Raw genomic sequence first — 18,312 nt, forward strand, 5'->3', positions numbered from 1 at the left:
ATGAATGGGAACAAAAAAAATAAGTGACGTGGGCTTTACATATCTAAGTCTTTCTCTTATCAACATGACTTTTTTCATAATAAAAATGTACCATTTCATTGCAGGTTAAGTGCAACAAAGAGCAAAATCACAGTCACTCATGATATGATGTAACAGCCAGACGCCACTGCTGCTAGAATTTGAGACAATATCCTTCTCTACTTTTTATCTACGCCTGGGTAAACATGTATGATGTCTGCATATATATGTACGGTATTTGTACTTAGATACTTATAGGTTTATGTAGCTTAGATATCTATGACTGTATGTCTGTATACACATACACATAATATTTCTTGGCTTCTGAAATCCACATTTTAACATTTTTTTCTTTTTCTAAAGTTAGGCTGAATCATTTGTTTTTTATTTTTTTAAATACTTTTTAATAGTTTTTTTTTTAAAGATTTATTTATTTATTTGACAGAATGTGGGAGAGCACAAGTATGGGGAGCAGCAGAGAGAGAGGGAGAAGCAGAAGCAGAAGCAGACTCCCTGCTGAGCAAGGAGCCTGATGCGGGGTTCCATCCCACGACCCTGAGATCATGACCTGAGCCAAAGGCAGACGCTTAACAGACTGAGCCACCCAGGTGCCCCTAGGCTGAATCATTTAATCACTGTATACATTTTATGGTATTATTTCTCTTTTCCTTGAAAAAATGCTCTTAAATTAGTGCTGCACTGTGAAATATTATACTCACAAAATAGGGATTATATTGTACATATGATTTTGCAACCCGTTTCTTTCATTTAATATATTATGGCCATCTTCTCATCTCTTTAATTTTTAAATTACAGCAATATTAAAAAAAAAAAAAAAAGGAAGCCTGAAAATGATTCTTTTGAGACGTTTAGGTCAGTGTCTTCCCTCTCAGGAATCTAGAATTGAAACGGTAGCCAGACAGCAAGAGACGAGTACAGCTGGTTTTGGAACCAGCGGCGTTTCTAAGCTCTTGAAGCTATTCTCCACATGGCGGATTTTTCTAAGAGCCTGAAAGCTTCCATCTCTCACTAGCCCTTGCTCCGAATCTGCTGGTGGAGTTTGGAAAATGAAAACCTGCTGGCCCCGAAGTACCATTAGCAAAGACCCAACAGCAAGGCGAAGAACGGCGCCCAGCTCAGAGGTTCGGGCTCTGCGATCCCTTCTGCTCTTTTCTCGAGAGACCAAGGTAGCTTTAGGACCAGCGGCCGGAGACTTCCGGCGGAAGCGGCACCCGCGCGGCCGCACTACTCACATATCCTGCACCACGATGTACTGGTGCGGCACGAGCCCGTCGATGCCGTTGTGCCTGCCTTCCCACCAGTCCTCGGACGCGCGGTGGTACAGCAGCAGGGAGGCCCCCTTCTTGAAGGACAGTTCTCTGGCCGACCGCCCCACGTAGTCAAACTTGGCTATCGCTTCTATTGGCTCACATTCTACAAAGAACACACCAGAAGGCGATGAGGGACAGAGTTGTGAGGTAAGCATGAAACGCTACGTGAAAGTTTCTAGGCGGCCTTAGAAATCAGCAAGGCCATTTCATATCCAGAGCGAACAAGGTAATAAACAAGTCCTCAATGCGGGACAAAATCAGGCTGTTCAGGGAGATACAGAAAAACATTCTCTTGCTGTCATCAGTTTTTCACGCGAAGAAAAATGGAACATTGGACCTTAATTTCCACAGCCTCTTACCAGAGACAGAATGACAGTCTAATAAAAAATATTTTAAACTTTGCAACATGATAATATGAGATCTTTCCTTGGGTTGTAATATTCTCCGTAATAGCTCCAATATTATTTTGACAATGATGGAGTTCCCTTGTAACATGTTAATAACCGTGGATAACATGGAAAAATCACTATCCCAGGAAGTTTATGCTTTATTTGCTTATTTAAAGAAAAATCAAGTTTATAAAAACCAGCACATTAAATACTATTTGAGTACATTTAATTTCTTCATGTACTTTTCTGGGACTATCAAATCTTCCAACTACCACTGACAGTAAAGATAATTTTGTTTTCTCTAGGATCAGTAATAAATTTTAGTTGCCTATGAAACAAGCATAACTTAGACTGTCCTGTACCCAAATTAAAAGACCAGATTCAAAAATTATATTATCCAGAGGTCAAAAGATATTCAAGGGGATTATGGTGAGTGAAAAAAACCTATCTCAAAAGGTTACATACTGTATGATGCCATTTATATAACCTGCTTGAAATGACATAATAATCAAGATGGAGAACAGATCAGTGGTTGCCAGAGGTTGGGAAGAAATGGCAACGGCTATAAAAGGGGAGCACAAGGGACCCTGGCGATGAAACTGTATGTGACTGAGTAAACATCTGCACACACAGCTGAGTGCACGTGAAACTGGTGAAATGTGAATATGGCAGATGGGGTGTGTCAACGTCAATTTCCTGGCTGTGATATTATGCTGCAGTTATATAAGATTTTTACCATGGAGGGAAGCTGGGATCTCTCTGTAGGATTTCTTACAACTTCATGTGAACCCACAATGATCTCAAAAAAAAAAAAAAAAAAAAAAAGATACTGAACTCTGGGCCTAGAATTGGAATTTCAGCCCTGATCTAATTCTGATCACAAAGGTTGAAGGCAAATAAGAGGACAAACTATACAAAACAACTACAAGAGATGCTTTTTGTGATTCAGCTTATTGCAAAAAGCCCTTCAGTTCAGAGCCTTATGATCTTTCCTCTTATCTCTCACCATCCCCCTATTTTCATTCCTGCTATCTACAATAGATGAGTAAACTTCTAATCAATAATAAACAGAAAGGGCCAATACAAGTGCTAAATGTTCAGAGAAATGTATCTATGCAATGAGCAATGTCTCATTTGCTAAAAACTGAGCATGTATTGGTTTCTGAATACTCTAGCATATATGCACACATGATAGATTAAAACCTGTCAAATATTTTCTCAGGAAATTGTCTTCTATTTTGCCTGGTAATGAACCTTCCCATTTAAAACAGTTTATTTTTCCCCAAAGATTCTTGAAATATGTTTAATATCTTATATGGAATAACTGCATAAGAAATCATTGGATAGCCAGCTAGGCTTCTTTCTCACTTGATAAATTCAAACATTCTCTGGGCCATGTAAGGCACAAGCATAAAAATCAACAAAACACATTGAAAAAGCTTAGGGTTTACCTTATGTGAAGGGCCTGTGTGAATTTCAGCTATACATTTAAATACTATAATCTACATGTCATATACTTTTTAGCAAAGTAGGTGTAAAAATAATTTTAGAACAATAGTTTAAGTCCTTTAACAACTGACTGTAACTTTCAGATCATATGTTAGCACTCTAGTATTCCCTCCTAAAATTATATATATATATATTTAAAATATTTATTTATTTAAGAGAGAGAGAGCAAATGAGCATGCATGGGCAGCAGGGAGGGGAGAGGCAGAGGGAGAGAGAATCTCAAGCAGACTCTGCACTGAGCATGGAGCCCACATGGGGGCTCAATCCCATGACCCTGAAATCATGACCTGAGCTGAAACCAAGAGTCAGACACTTACCCAACTGGGCCACCCAGTGTCCCTAAAATTATATTCTTTATTAAAACAATATGAATAGCAGCTTTATTAAATATCTACAAATCTGCTTTATAGAGGAGGGACTATAACTTTATATTCAAAGAGACTGACTTTATAGTTTGTTTTAAAATTGCAGATAAAGAATAAATCCTGGTTGATCAGAGATGATGATGCCAATTTTTTTAACCCTAATTCTCCTTGGGGAACAGAAATAAACATGTCCATGGTACAGGAGACATGAATAAACATATCCATGGGGAGGAAAGAAAACATGCCCATTTGTTAAAAAGAATTTCATGACGTGTATTTCGCAAATTCCTATGTCAACATGCCTGTGTAATTTGAATTTCATTTTACTGAAAAAAATGGAAAGATACCAGCCCATAACATAGTGTGCAGTCTATGTACTTGTCAAAGGGAAATGAAGAAAGAACCATTAATGTTCTTTAGACATTAATTAGACATTCAGTCATACATTGTCAGTGCTGGCCAAGGGCTATTTAAGACTATTTAACAGATATATATATATATATTATCATAATTTTAGAATCATGCACTCTATGCTTGTTATCTCTGTTTATTTGTTGAAACAACTAGCAACAGAATTATCAGACTCTGCTTATTTAATTCAAATGTGGGGAGATTATGAAAGAATGACCTGATGAATCAGAAGTACATTTTATTGGTAATTCTTTATCAACTAGTTATTCTGAGCAATTTCATTATTTTGACTCTTTCTACTCCCATGAGAGTCATTTTGCAGTCAAGAGTCAATCAATAAGCTACTTACACAACATCTTAGTCTACTTATTGCAGAGCAAATCAATCTGAGGGCATGGCAATGCACCATTCCCTTTCCTATGGAGTCGCATGGTCTTTTAAGGGCGTCAGAGACACTGTGGAACGTCACTGCTATCGATAACAGCAAGAGTGAACACGGTAACTTCATTTTCCTGCATGGCTACTACAGCTCTGCGTAAAGGAGAAAAAAATTCAGTATAGCTCATTTTCTGACTGCCTGGTGCTATCAAGTCTTGTATTTCCATTTCTTGTCATTTCATACAAAATGCAGTACATTGCATTTTCTCTTTGGGACCTTGCTGTCCCTGACACTTGCCCTCCTAGATCTGTCGCCTACTGCCCTCACAGGTGACGGTTCTGTTCTAGGACGGTCTGTTCTGTTTTCTTTCAGAAACAAAAGCTACCCTTCTCGAGCAATACCATGAAAGAGAAAAGAAAAAACAATACCTGGGTATCACAAAGATAATCAACACTCTAGTTGATTTAGTTACAGAACTTTAGAGGTTAGCTGTGGGCAAGGGTATCTGTCCTTTGTGCGCAATGCTTTTCTTTCCAGCAAAATCAGGTGAACATGGGTAAAACGTTATAGAAAACACAGAGCCCTCAGTGAAGCTTCTCTTTTGTAGTCAAGAGGTAAGAATAACTAACAGATGGCAGGGTGGGGAGACTGATGTTTGGGAAGAGAGATGGCTGGGGCTTTGTCTTAGCTTTCCCGGCCACTAGGGAAAGCAAGGAAACAGAGAAGTCATCAGTGAGAAAGGAATAAATCGTATGGAGAAACAAAGGAACTCAAGACAAAAGAAGGGATGGTGGCAGAGGTAGGGCCCAGAGACTTTCAAAAGCAACATCACAGAAGTAGAAACTCTCACTGTAAAGAATTTCTTCTAAATGAAGTTCTGAAAATGTCAATTCATTTTACTTTTAAAAACAAACTTTATTTTTGTGGCTCAGATGTAACTTTTTAATATACAGACAGGAATCTAAAATGCAATGCGTGTTGAAGTGAAACAATTTAAACTTTTTTTTTTTTTAAGGCAGAGGGTGGATATTAGACATCCTGATTACCCTTACCATCTTGCTGAAATCAACAAAAAAATCCTGGATTTTTTTAAAAAAAGATTTTATTTGTCCATTTATTTGACAGAGAGAGAGAGAGAGTACAAGCAGGGGGAGCAGCAGAGGGAGAGGGAGAAGCAGGCTTCCCGCTGAGCAGGGAGCCCGATGTGGGACTTGATCCCAGGACCCTGGGATCATGACCTGAGCCAAAAGCAGATGTCCAACTGAGCCACCCAGGCATCCTGAAAAATCCTGGATTTAAAAAAATCTTGGTAATTGCATTAATAAGCTACCACGACAGTAAGGAATATTAAAGACAAAAAACTCAACAAAAGTAGGAACCCAGTGAGGTAAACAGAACACGAGAAAATGAGAGTCAGAGTTTGCCTTGAGGGTACTTTCCCTGCCAGGTTAACTTAAGGTTTTATTTTGGACAAAAAACTAAGTCCAGTGTCTGCTCAGTGTGGAGAAGGTAAATCCCCCATAAAGGATCACACTCTCAGTGTTACAGTGAGCTTCTAATTCTAGAAATCTTCCTCCCTCCTAGCCCTCCATACTTCTCCATAGATGGTATATATCACCCCCGCCCCCTCCCAGACTTAAAAATAGAATCTATCTCAACCTTGGAACAAATCATCTCCAAGAATCCTAACCACATTCCAGTCCTCAGGTAGGTTTGCAGTTTAAAATCACACTACCTGGGTGGCCTGGGAAACCTCAAGCTAAAAATTCGCTATGGTCTCAAGTTGGCTGTGCCCCAGGCAGAAGTAAATGAAAAGCCTTTCTGGAGGAACTTACCTTCAACTGAGCCTAAAGGAATTCCACACAGTTCCAAGGAATACATAAAAAATTTACAAAACACTCTGGAAAATAAGACTCATTGAGCAAGAACCAAAAAAAAAAAAAAAAAACAAATCCAGGAAGACTACAGATACTAGAATGATCAGAATCACAATTTAAAACAATGGAAAGGATTAATATGAGTAAAGAGCAAAAGACCGTAAAAAATGATTAAGCAGCCGATGCGAAAGTGAACCAAACAAATGTAGAAAAGAACTTATAAACTCAGTGGATGGGTTTAAAGCAGATTAGTCATAGCTAAAGAGAGAATAAAAGGATCATGTATACAGCTAAAGAGGTACTAAGAGAAAACTGACAGCTTTATATGTTCATATTAAAAAAGTGTTGGGGCGCCTGCGTGGCAGTTGGTTGGGTGTCCGACTCTTGGTTTCAGCTCAGGTTGTGATCTCAGGGTTGTGTGATTGAGCCCCGTGTGGGGCTCTGTGCTCAGTGCAGAGTCTGCTTAAGACTCCCTCTGTCCCTTTCTCTATCTTTCTCTAAAATAAATAAATAAATCTTAAAAAAAAAAGAAGTGTTGAACAGCCATCCCTGAAGTGCCAGTGGCCAAAATGAAGTTCAATCCCTTTGTGACCTCTGACTGGAGCAAGGACCGTAAAAGGCGTTTCAACGCACCTTCCCACATTCACAGGAAGATTATGTCATTCCTTCTTTCCAAAGAGCTGAGACAGAAGTACACCATTTGATCCATGCACATCCACTAGGATGATGAAGTACAAGTTGTGTGAGGATACCAGAAAAGTCAGCAAATGGGCAAAGTGGTCCAGGTTACAAGAAGAAATACGTCATCCTCATTGAATGAGTACAGCAAGAGCAGGTAAATGGCACAACTGTCCACATGGGCATTCACCCTGCCAAGGGGGTTATCACTAGACTAAAATTGGACAAAGACTGCAAAAAGATCCTTGAACCTAAAGTCAAATCTTGCCAAGTAGGAAAGGAAAGGAGCAAATATAAGGAAGCAACAACTGAGAAGATGCGGGAATAAAGTAATCTGATATACGACTTTAAATAAAAACTGTTAAAATGAAAAAAAAAGTGTTGAAAAGTAATGTTACAGATTAAACTCGTTGGAAAAAGAAAAAAATGATCTCTAAAGAGAAAAGTATAACAGTTTATTGAGAGACATTAAATAACTAGAAATATGTTTGTGGACTGGAGGAATGAATATTACAAAAATGTCACTTTTGTCCATGTTAATATATGTAGAGTTAGTACAACTACTATCAAAACCATCAGGTTTTTAGTTCTAATGTATGTTTTAAAAACTTGAAAAACTGAGTCTAAAATTTAAGTGAAGTTGCAAAAGATTAAGAATTGTTAAGGAGAGCAAAGTCAGAGGTCTTGATTTGCCAAATATTGAGATTTATTAAAAGGTATCAAAATTAAGACAGAAGGGATAGACAAGTAGATCAGTGGAAAACAGGAGAGCCCAGAAACAGAGTTGTGCAAAGAGGACCTGTGATTTATGCAGAGCTGTGGAGAAAGGACAATTAATTCTGGGACAACTGTGCATCCATATGGAGAAAAAGGAATGGGCCCCAACCTCACAGCATACCTCCAAAGAAATTCCTGGTAGAATAAAGACCTATGTGTGAAAAACAAAACCTGAAAGCATTTAAAAAAGAATATGGGGGGGGGCACCTGGGTGGCTCAGTCAGGTAAGCGTCTGCCTTCGGCTCAGGTCATGATCCTGGGGTCCTGGGATCGAGTCCCACATCGGGCTCCTTTTTCAGCAGGGAATCTGCTTCTCCATCTCCTTCTGCCCCTGCCCCCAGCTCGTGCACGCCCTTTCTCTCTCTCCAAAATAAACAAATGTTAAAAAAAAAAAGAGAGAGAAAGAATATGGGGGAATTATCTTCATTACCTTCATTCAGCATAGAAGGATTTCTTAAAGGAGACACAAAGTGAAACAACCATGATTGGGTAACTTCAACTCCTTTAAAATTTCCTTGTTTAGCAAAAGACATAATAAGCACATGAAAGACAAATTACAGAGCACAAGATATTTGCAAAACATATACACAATAAAAGACCTGATCCATACCCACAAACTACTCTTATAAATAAGAAAAAAACCAAAGCCAAATCAAATTAAACCAAGCAAAAAAAGCCCAGAGAAATGAAGAGTGGGCAGGAAAATGGGCCCCAAATGGGCAAAACACTTGACAGAAATTTCACACACAAAAAGAAATCGAAGCACACGAAGGTGAGTATATCTCCATGAACCATATTTTTATTTTCTGTATTCTGACCTCACTGCTGCTGAAGGGTCGGGCCCTCCCAAGGCTCACCAGTTCCTACAGATAGTGTAAACAACTCACCTGTGGCGCCTTTCAAATACAAACCAACCAATCCAGAGCCCACCCCAACCACCTCTCCTGGGTCACTATCCACCTGCCCTAATCACCTGACCAGGTACCAGACAACCAGAGACAGCCCCTTTGCCCCAGAACCTGCTGAAATTATTCTCACTAGCCAATCTGAAGCCTGCGTATCATGCCCTGCCTGTTCCTTCCCGCGGAAAGCACAGCAAAGACTCTTGCCCAGTTGCTCCTTCTACCTCTGCCTCCTGACCAACCTTGGTGCTTTTCTGTGTGGCCACCTGAGGCATGATGTACCCTTTCCTCTTGTGTACTGTGAGTAACAAAATATCTTTTCAATGGCAATCCTCTCCTGATCTGTTGTCCTTACTATACACCAAGTTTTCTTTTAAAGATTTTATTTATTCATTTGAGACACAGAGATACAGAGCGAGAGAGAGAGCGCATGAGCAGGGGGAGAGGCAGAGGCAGAGGGAGAAGCAGACTCCCCACTGAGCCAGGAGCCCGATGCGGGGCTTGATCCCAGGACCCTGGGATCATGACCTGAGCCGAAGGCAGACGCTTAACCATCTGAGCCACCCAGGCGTCCCAATATACACCAAGTTTTCTATAATACTCTATATCGTAAAACAACATCTTTATCAGTAATCAGAGGAATGCAAATTAAAATCACAAGATACCATTACACATGATGATACTGGCAAAGATGACAATATTTGATAAAATTAAGTGTTGATGAATATGTCCAACTGGAAGGCTGATATACTGCTGGCGGGGGTGTATATCATTACAGCTGTTCTCAAAAATAGTTTGGCTCTATCTAGTAAAGTTGAAAACATGCTTACTCCTAGGTGCGTATATCCTGGAGAAACTCCTGTACATTTGCAGTACTGCAGTAGCATACATGTTCAAAATATTCCTAACAGCACTCTTTTTAATGGCAAAAAATAGAAAACACCTCATATATTCATCAATAATAAAATAAATACAATGGAATATCATACAGTGGTCAAATAAACGATTATAATTGCATGCAACAATGTGGGTGAGTCTCAGGAACATAATACTGAGTAGAAAAAAATCATGAGAAGTATATACAGTATGATTCCATTTATAAAAAGTTCAAGAAAATAAAAAATGAAACAATAAACCACTGAAAAACACAAACATATAGCGGTTACCCCCGAGCGAGTAAGGACGGCAATCATAGCAGGGAAGGCAAAGGTAATGATGTCTTTTTTCTTCAACTTGGTGGTGGTTTGTGATGTTCACTGTAATATTATTCTTCATACTTTACACATATTTTATAAATTTTCTTTTGTGTCCTACTGAATTCTTAATATAAGCAATTCTAAAAAAATGGATACTAAGGTTAGTTTTATAACAAGGGCACAAGGGCATACCGTCTTCACTGGTGTGGGGCTCTGTACCAGCGTCCTGATCCACTTCCTCCAATGTACCGTGCTCACTGTATGGGCTGTCACTGTGAAGTGGAAACAGAAATTCTTATAAAGTCAAAGGATTTAAAAAATGAACAACTGTTACTATATGAGACTTTGGAATGGCAAAAGAGTTTCTGGATAGTCTTTCAATGAAATGCTGGAGGCTCGAAGGATCATCTGGTCCTATGCGAGTGCAGGTCCCTTCATCTTTGACACAGATAATCTGTATCCACAGAAATTAAAATTGGTTGAATTCCAGTGGAATATGATTATTGCCCTGTGGATACAGCAGTTTTTGCAAATTCATTTCAACATACCTTACTGCATATCAACTGATGCTCTTTGATTTCTGCTTTGAATTGGGTGTAGTATCCTTCCCATCTTTTCTTGATACATGTTCATTGCAGATTTGAGAGAGTCATGATTTTTATCCTTTTTAAAAACTTACCCTTTAACACAACCACACTCCTCAAATGTATACTGGTAAATGGAATGCATCTGTCATAAATAACAAACCTGACATTCTGTAAAAGCCCATTTATATTGCTGGTGTTGGAGAGAAGGATAACTACTTTATCATTGACTTCCTGTTTAAAATGAGCGATGCCCATAGAGAACACTATGCATGGGTGAAGGACATAATCAAGCACATGTTACTGTCTGCAAGACTCTTTATTATGGGGCCTGCTTATAAAAAAAAGAAGTGACCACAAAATCCTAGGATCCAATGTATCAGATAATATTGACCAGATCTTCACATACCACTCTTTGATAAAAGGAACAAGGTAGCAGAACTTACAGATATAACCCTGAATGTTTGGAAATACTGTGACACTGGCCTTGCAATAAATACAACTATGAAGATAAACTTATGCATCTCACCAGGGCTGAGTTTGATTCATTTATCTTCACAGAGCCAAGCTCAGCAGTCCGTACCTTGCATATAGTACGTGCTCAAGTAAATATTTTTGAATTCAATTTCATGTGTGAAATTGCTGGATATACCATAGAACTGGAATCTATCGTGCTTTGTTGTTTAAATTTAGAAGGGAGTGCTTCTGGAAGGAGTCAACCTTCAGTTTCCTTAAGTCATACATTCAATCATACTGTGGTGTAAGACCCCTGTTATGGTTCAAGTGTACTTTCAGGTATTTAAGATCCTTCAGCTATTCACTCTACTTCTACCTAGCCTTCAGTGAAGCAACGGGAAACAAAGTGTCCTCAGGGGGGTCCAGAATGGGCTTAGATAGGTCTGTCCCAGCTGCTCCTGAATCTGAGCTGCACAGAACGGTTTCTGAGGTGGGCTGGGAGGCAGCAGTTGAGTGGGAAAAGTCACGTGGGCTTTGGAATCAGACAGACCTGGGCTGCCTCCAGTTACGAGCAGTCCTTGGAGAGGCTCCTTGGCTTCTCTTCACTTGGTAGAGTGGTCAGTGCATAAAGTGATCCCATGTAGCTGGCACATAGTAGGGGCTCAAGGAACCAAAGCTACTTTTATTGTGTATGACTTCTTAGAAGCAGGAATTCATAGATCACATAGTGAGCACAGATATTTTAGGGTTCCCTACCTTTGGGATTGTTCAACTGACCACACCTCCCCCCATCTTCATACTTCATTAGTGACTATGTTGCCATATTAATAATATGTAATATTGATAATATAATAATAATAGTAGTAGTAGTAATAATATTAAATAATAGTAATACTAAATACTAAATAATAGTAATAGTGACTATTACTGCCATTTTTTATCCCAGTGATGTATTAATAATAAATTAGATAAATTTAAAATAAATTTGCTTAAAATGACCATTACTACTATAATTGGTTAGGATAATACTTATTAGTAAGAAATGGAAATAATTAAGAATGAAAACATATTTCGTTGACAGGGCTCCTTTAAAATGATATATCTGAGGGGCACCTGGGTGGCTCAGTCGGTTAAGCGACTGCCTTCAGCTCAGGTCATGATTCTGGAGTACCGGGATCGAGTACTGCATCAGGCTCCCTGCTCAGCAGGGAGTCTGCTTCTCCCTCTGACCCTCCCCTCTCTCATGTGCTCTCTCTCACATTCTCTCTCTCAAATAAATAAATAAAATCTTAAAAAAAATAAAATGATGTATCTGAAATATTTTATATAGAGCCAAAACTATTTCAGGATAAAAATGAAATCTGTCAGTTCAATCACTTATCTTTGCTTGATATAATAGTAAAATTAACACAGTTCTCTATGTTTCAAAACCGTTATTCTCTACCAAAGTTGCAGTAGGGTGAATATATTTAAAAAGATGCCATCCTTGGGGAAAAGGGAGGGAGGAATGGGAGTTTCCACAGTTAAGAAGCCAGTGCTGTCTTGGGTGTTAGTATTCTAACTTATCTCAAGTGTTCCTGCTTCTTCTTTTTGTAAAAATTGGAATCTTTGGCAACCTATGGTCAATTCTTACTCTTTTTTTTTTTTTTTTTAAGATTTTATTTATTTATTCGAGAGAGAGAGTACAAGCTGAGGAGAGAGATGGAGGGAGAAGGAGACTCCCTGCTGAGCAGGGAGCCTGATGCGGGGCTCAATCCCGGGACTCCAGGATCATGACCTGAGCTGAAGGCAGTCGCTTAACCGACTGAGCCACCCAGGCGACCCCGGTCAATTTTTATTCTTAAACTGATTATCTCTACGTCCACACTTTTCCCAGGGAGGGAAGGACTAAACTTCTCGGACTTACCAGTAGTCATCTCCAGCCATACATTTCTCATAAACAGGGCCATCCAGCTCCTTAGCATCTGGAAAGATAGTTTCATGGTGGATGATGATGGTTTTGACAATTTCATTCACATGAGCCTGGCAAGACACCTGATCCTGTATTTCTGGGACAGGCATCAATGTGGGACCAAAACAAATGGCCAGGTTATACGGGTCCATCATGTTCTCGTCGCTGTACTGCGAAAGGCTATGAAAGAAAGACAGAAGTTAAAAAAGCACAGGAGAGAAAAAAGAAAATTGTTGTTCAATATGATACTTTATATTCTGAACACAGGGATCCAAAGCACTGACTGTATTTGGTTTTGATTATTAGAGTAAGGTAGTGTTCCACCTACTTTAAGTTGCCTCAGCAAATTCCAAAGCAAGTGAAGCAACTTACAACCTTTCAACTAGGAAGAAACTGAAAGGGGAATATAAATCCTCCTTACTTAATTCAGTGGCATTTTTCAAAGCCACAAGAGAGTTTAAGATAATTTCTATTTCAATGGAGACCAGGATCAAGTGAATGAGTTTCATTTGTAAACACTATGGCGAGGCTCTAAATGCTACTCAAGTAAATCTGGGAAGGGCAGTAGTGAGCTCCATAAAGTTTTATGGATATCTTTAAAATGCCCTCCCACTAATCAAACACATCTCAGATTTCAGTTTTCCCCTATAAATCTTGAGGAAAGCCTAGAGGAAAACAAAGCACCTTTTCTTTGTAACCACTGAAAGAAAGCAAACAACTCTGGGCTTTATAATTTGCTTTTGGGTAAGAGTACCAAAACTAGTCACCAGTCAGTCACAAAAGACGTTAAAAGTGCAAGAGAAGGGGAAAAGAATCCCCAATTCTCTCATTCCTTTTAAAGTTGGCTGACTACAAACTTTGGAGAAGTTTCTGGTTGTCTGGTACTAATTTCTAAATTCAATCCAATGGATATTTGTGAGATATTTTCCAGAGGTGACTCAAAATAAGCCAGCTCTTTATTGTTCTGCCTGTAACACATGCAGAAGGTACTGTTTGAGAGAGAAGCTAGAGACGTTATCTTCCCATGAATAAAATGTCAATCTTGAAATGTAAAATCCAGGTGAACAGATGACAAATGGAAGAAGGAAAAAAAAAAGACTCAGCCACATTTGTGAGATGGTGACAGACACAAAGAAACTGAAATACCACATGACCTGATACTTTATCCTTTTTTGGAAATAAGATAGCCTAGAAAGCAGAAAATACAAAAGCATAATTTCCTCAGCTAACATATGTCTCTCCCTTCTGCCATTTCTCAAGCATTCAGTCTTTTTAAAAAAGTTCACAGTAAAGGCAACGATTATGTTACAGATCATCTGGAAAATGGATGCATGGAGGAGAAGTGAGATTCAGAGTAACAATGGTCTGATTTTCGAAAGACACACGTAAGCTCGATGGGGAGAGTCACAGTTAATCTTTCTGGGTTTTTAATTCAGCGCTGGCTTGAAGAGCAAAAGCTTGTTATAAAAATGTTGTATCCATGTTTCGATTTTACAATTAAGGGAGAATAGGTTCTTTCTCTTTTCATAATTCCTGTCCCAAGCATCCCACCCAACAGGCTGGGGCTTGTTTCTGCGTGAAGGCAGGTGCAGCGAGCCAGGGGGCATCTTTGGGCAGAAATGCTGGAAGCAAGGCCAGCCGGCTGACTCATGGCACATTTGCTATTCTGTTGAGCTACAGGGTGAGTTTGATTCAGGTTTTGAGAACTTTCTTGATTCACAGACTGCTTTGCTAGTCTCTTGTAGTTTCTTGGTTCACTGTGGGATTCGCTCAGGTGTGCCAGGAAAATTCAGTGGGGACAGCACGTAGAGGGCCGGCAGGAATGCAAGGCCCTCCAGACCGGGGAAGGGGAGGCACATGCAATTAAAGTTGAAGATCGCAAGCGTCCGGATTTTTTTTTTTTTTTAAGATTTTATTTGACAGAGAGAGACACAGCTAGAGAGGGAACACAAGCAGGGGGAGTGGGAGAGGGAGAAGTAGGCTTTCCGCCAAGCAGGGAGCCCGATGTGGGGCTCGATCCCAGGACCCTGGGATCATGACCTGAGCGGAAGGCAGACACTTAATGACTGAGCCACCCAGATGCCCCCCCTTTTTTTAAATTTGAGGCTTTAATACTAATGAGGAAATAAGATTAAAAAAAAAAAAAGAACCCAAAAACCCAACCCAGGTCACTTCAATTGCTTCGATAACCATCTTTAGCTAGGCAGGTCAAATGCCAAACACAGAAATTCAGATTCCATTCCACTTTGCCCCATTTCCAGCCCCATTACCGCAAGAGCGGTGTACATTTGAGCTGAGTGCCTTGACTGGGATTTGCCATCAACTCTCCAGCTCAGGCCCCAAAGCCCACTGTCCCAAAGGCTCTGGTTCATGAGGCTCTCTCGAATTTTTGTCTTACACGGCTTTTCTAGAATTTGGAAATGATGGCAGCGTGGTCAGTTGTCATCCCACCTTGCTTTTTGGTTTGAGCAGTCAAGAATGCCTCCTGCTGGTTGAAATCCATGTCTGCAGATGCAATAGACTTAAGAATCCCCCTCATCTTTGCCATAAAGGGGCGGAACTCCTCAGGTGACACCCCTGGATAGAGCTGGCCCCCCACCAGCTCCTCTGTGGTGCCCTGGTGCCCGTGCCCAGCTAAGGTGCCCGTGCCCGAACCTCTGAGCAACGCGCTCAGAGGTTCGGAGCCCTCACACTTGCCCGCCAAGGTCAGCAAGCCTTCAGATTTTTAAAACCACCTGGGTAACTAGGCTTATTTAAAGATAGGATTTCTGGCCATCTACATAACCTAAACATAGTTTATATCCATCTCTCTAGACACTGCTTCTTCCTAGGGGTTATTTCTGTACAAATGGGCTTCTGCTGTCATTTGTGCATATTTTAGTCCCCTGCAGGCATTTCCCCATTGGATGATACTTGGTTTCTGCGGTCAGCCTCAGTGCGTATGATTTCGGGAATAGTTAGCAGGCCTGTTGTAAGTCCCCATGGCTTGTGAGAACTCTAAACCTCCAAAGAAATAGAAAAGAGAAAACATCCTAATTTTGGGAAGGATGAACCCATGGCAGAAGGAGAAGGCATTGCCCCGAGCTTACTCCTCCCAGATTCTTTTATTTCCAATTACTTAACTAGATCCTTGAAGAGCAAGGGGCTCTTAGGGCTTGGGGAAGATGTTCTTATAGGGGGGCCCATTTTTATTACCTAGGAAGACAAATGAAAATCGAGGTGCTTAAATTAAAACAGTAAAGTTTCTTTGAAAATAATGCCATGATTTTTTAAGGTTTCTGTTACATTGTTGCAGACTTTTACAAATATCTTCTTCTTGACAAGAGCTCATTATATTGAGTTTGCAGAAGTTCTTTTTTGGATCTGCGTATAATTCGCATCTATAGTTCTCCTCCTTCCTTGACTACAACATCAAAAATCACAGAAATTTTCTGCACTGAGCGGGTGGTTTACATCATTCTGATAAAAACGTTCATGACATTAGCTTCTGGATGGAAGTTGGAAAAACACATATTTTACTGACAAGTGTTCTTTTTGGTAATATTTGTGTATTTTTGCATGTATGGTCACTGTTTCTGCATCTTTCAGCTATTATACAATGACCTTGATCTGCTGAAGAAAAACATACCTTCAGTCTATATTCAATCAACTTCTCTTTGACTCTGCTGATAAGTGGGACCCAGTGTACATTTTACAGAATCCAAAAATTCAGAGCAGTGCAAATGGAAATGGAAGATGGGCATTCTGGCCGAGTATTGGGTACTTACTGATTGAGGAAGGCAAAGAGGTACCTCATCACTATAAGGACGGACCTAGGCAAGGTCAGGAGGAGTTTGCGGATGTGAAGCGCCCTCTCATAGAGATTATCTATTCCTATGGACAGAAGAGAACATGGTCAGGATCCTTTCGCTTGCCACATTTAAAGCAGAACACTGGGTGTTGGTTAGGTGTCCGACTCTTAATCTCAGCTCAGGTCTTGATCTCAGGGTCATGAGTTCAGGCCCCGCATTGGGCTCCATGCTGGGCATGGAGCCTACAGAACACAGTACCAAATTGCGTATCTGACCATAAGTAATCCCTTGCCCCTGGGTGAGATGCCATTGTATCCAAAACAGTGAATAAGTGATCAGCTTGGGTGTAACACCATTTCTGAGAGTATCTCCTCTGACCTATCACTGTTTTCTCTGATTGCCATGGTCTTGAGCAACTTAGTGTCTTCTAGGTTTAAAAACCATTTTTCACTTGCTGCTACTTTTGGATTTTGCATCTGATATGGCTTCAACTCCATTCAAAAGCTGCATGGTAACTAAAGTAGTTTTGGGGGACATCTCCCCTATGATTCATTAATTCATCCTATATTTATTTGTATGTTACTATGATTTAGGCAATGCACCAGGTTTTGAATCTCTCCTTCCTCAAAACTATCATAGTATTTTATTGATATGACTTTTTACTTTGTATTACATAATTTCATCAATTTTTTAAACATATATTTTAGGAGAGCCTACTAGGTTTCAAGTACTGAGTTAGGCATTAGAAATACATTAGTGATTTGATTCCTGCTCTCACAGAACTTATACCCTCGTGTTTACAGTTATTTATTTCCTTATCCCTGTGGGAGAGTGAGCTCCCTGAAGACAGGAGTACCTGGAACTTCCTAGTATTATTTTATACCTCTTTGCTAGCAATACAAATTGTCCAAAGCTTCTTAACACAAAAATGCCTGTGAATAGCAGCCAAAAAAGTTAGTTCCAATAATCCATTATTTGCATAATGGCCTATATTTTACAATACATCTTCACATTGGCTATCCAATTTAATGCAGATAACAATACTGTGGAGTAGGCAGGGCATGGATTGTCATCCCCATTTAATGGATTAGGAAAAAGAGAACTGGGTAAGCGGCTTATCCTATGTTAGTTGGCTGGAGGGATGGAGCTGGGACTAAAACCTATTTTCTGTTTAAGTTGGGTTGTCTTTCTTGGATTTTTAAGTAACCTCAACATCCAGTGTGGGGCTCAAACCCACAGCCCCAAGCTCAAAAGCTGCATGTTCCACCGACGAAGCCAGCCAGGCACCCCATTTATAAAGTACAACTCTGAAGACATTCAACAAAGATATATTTTAGAAAAAGATTTTTTTTTAAAGATTTAATTTATTTATTTGACAGAGAGAGACACAGCGAGAGAGGGAACCGATCCCAGGACTGTGGGATCACGACCCGAGCTGAAGGCAGATGCCTAATGACTGAGTCACACAGGCGCCCCAAGATTTCTTTATTATTATTTTTTTAATTAAGTAGGCTCCTTGCCCAATGTGGGGCTTGAACTCATGACCCCAAGATCAAGTATCGCATGCACTACCAACTGAGGCAGCCGGGTGCCCCTGGGAAAAATATCTCAAAAGAATATTTCAGAAACATTTTTGAAGCTTACTCTAATTTCATGTTACTACATTTGCTCTTAATTGCTCTTGAGATGTTCATATAT

At 39.9% G+C, this 18,312-nt stretch overlaps 1 protein-coding gene and 1 pseudogene across 2 annotated transcripts in view; one reads left to right on the plus strand and one right to left on the minus strand.

The window, feature by feature from the left end:
• SRGAP1 (SLIT-ROBO Rho GTPase activating protein 1) overlaps positions 1-18,312 on the minus strand; it is a 266,543-nt gene that overhangs the window by 9,425 nt on the left and 238,806 nt on the right. For both annotated transcript variants that reach the window (XM_032420257.1, XM_032420256.1), the window contains exons 16-19: positions 16,591-16,696; positions 12,779-13,003; positions 10,025-10,104; positions 1,272-1,452 (exon numbers count right to left, since the gene is read on the minus strand). In XM_032420257.1, the coding sequence (XP_032276148.1) occupies positions 1,272-1,452; positions 10,025-10,104; positions 12,779-13,003; positions 16,591-16,696 (592 nt within the window). The remainder of the gene's footprint in view (positions 1-1,271; positions 1,453-10,024; positions 10,105-12,778; positions 13,004-16,590; positions 16,697-18,312) is intronic.
• Positions 6,823-7,285, plus strand: LOC116642160 (annotated as a pseudogene).

Source organism: Phoca vitulina, unplaced genomic scaffold (genome assembly GCF_004348235.1).
Source record: "Phoca vitulina isolate PV1807 unplaced genomic scaffold, GSC_HSeal_1.0 scaffold23, whole genome shotgun sequence".
Lineage (NCBI taxonomy): Eukaryota > Metazoa > Chordata > Mammalia > Carnivora > Phocidae > Phoca > Phoca vitulina.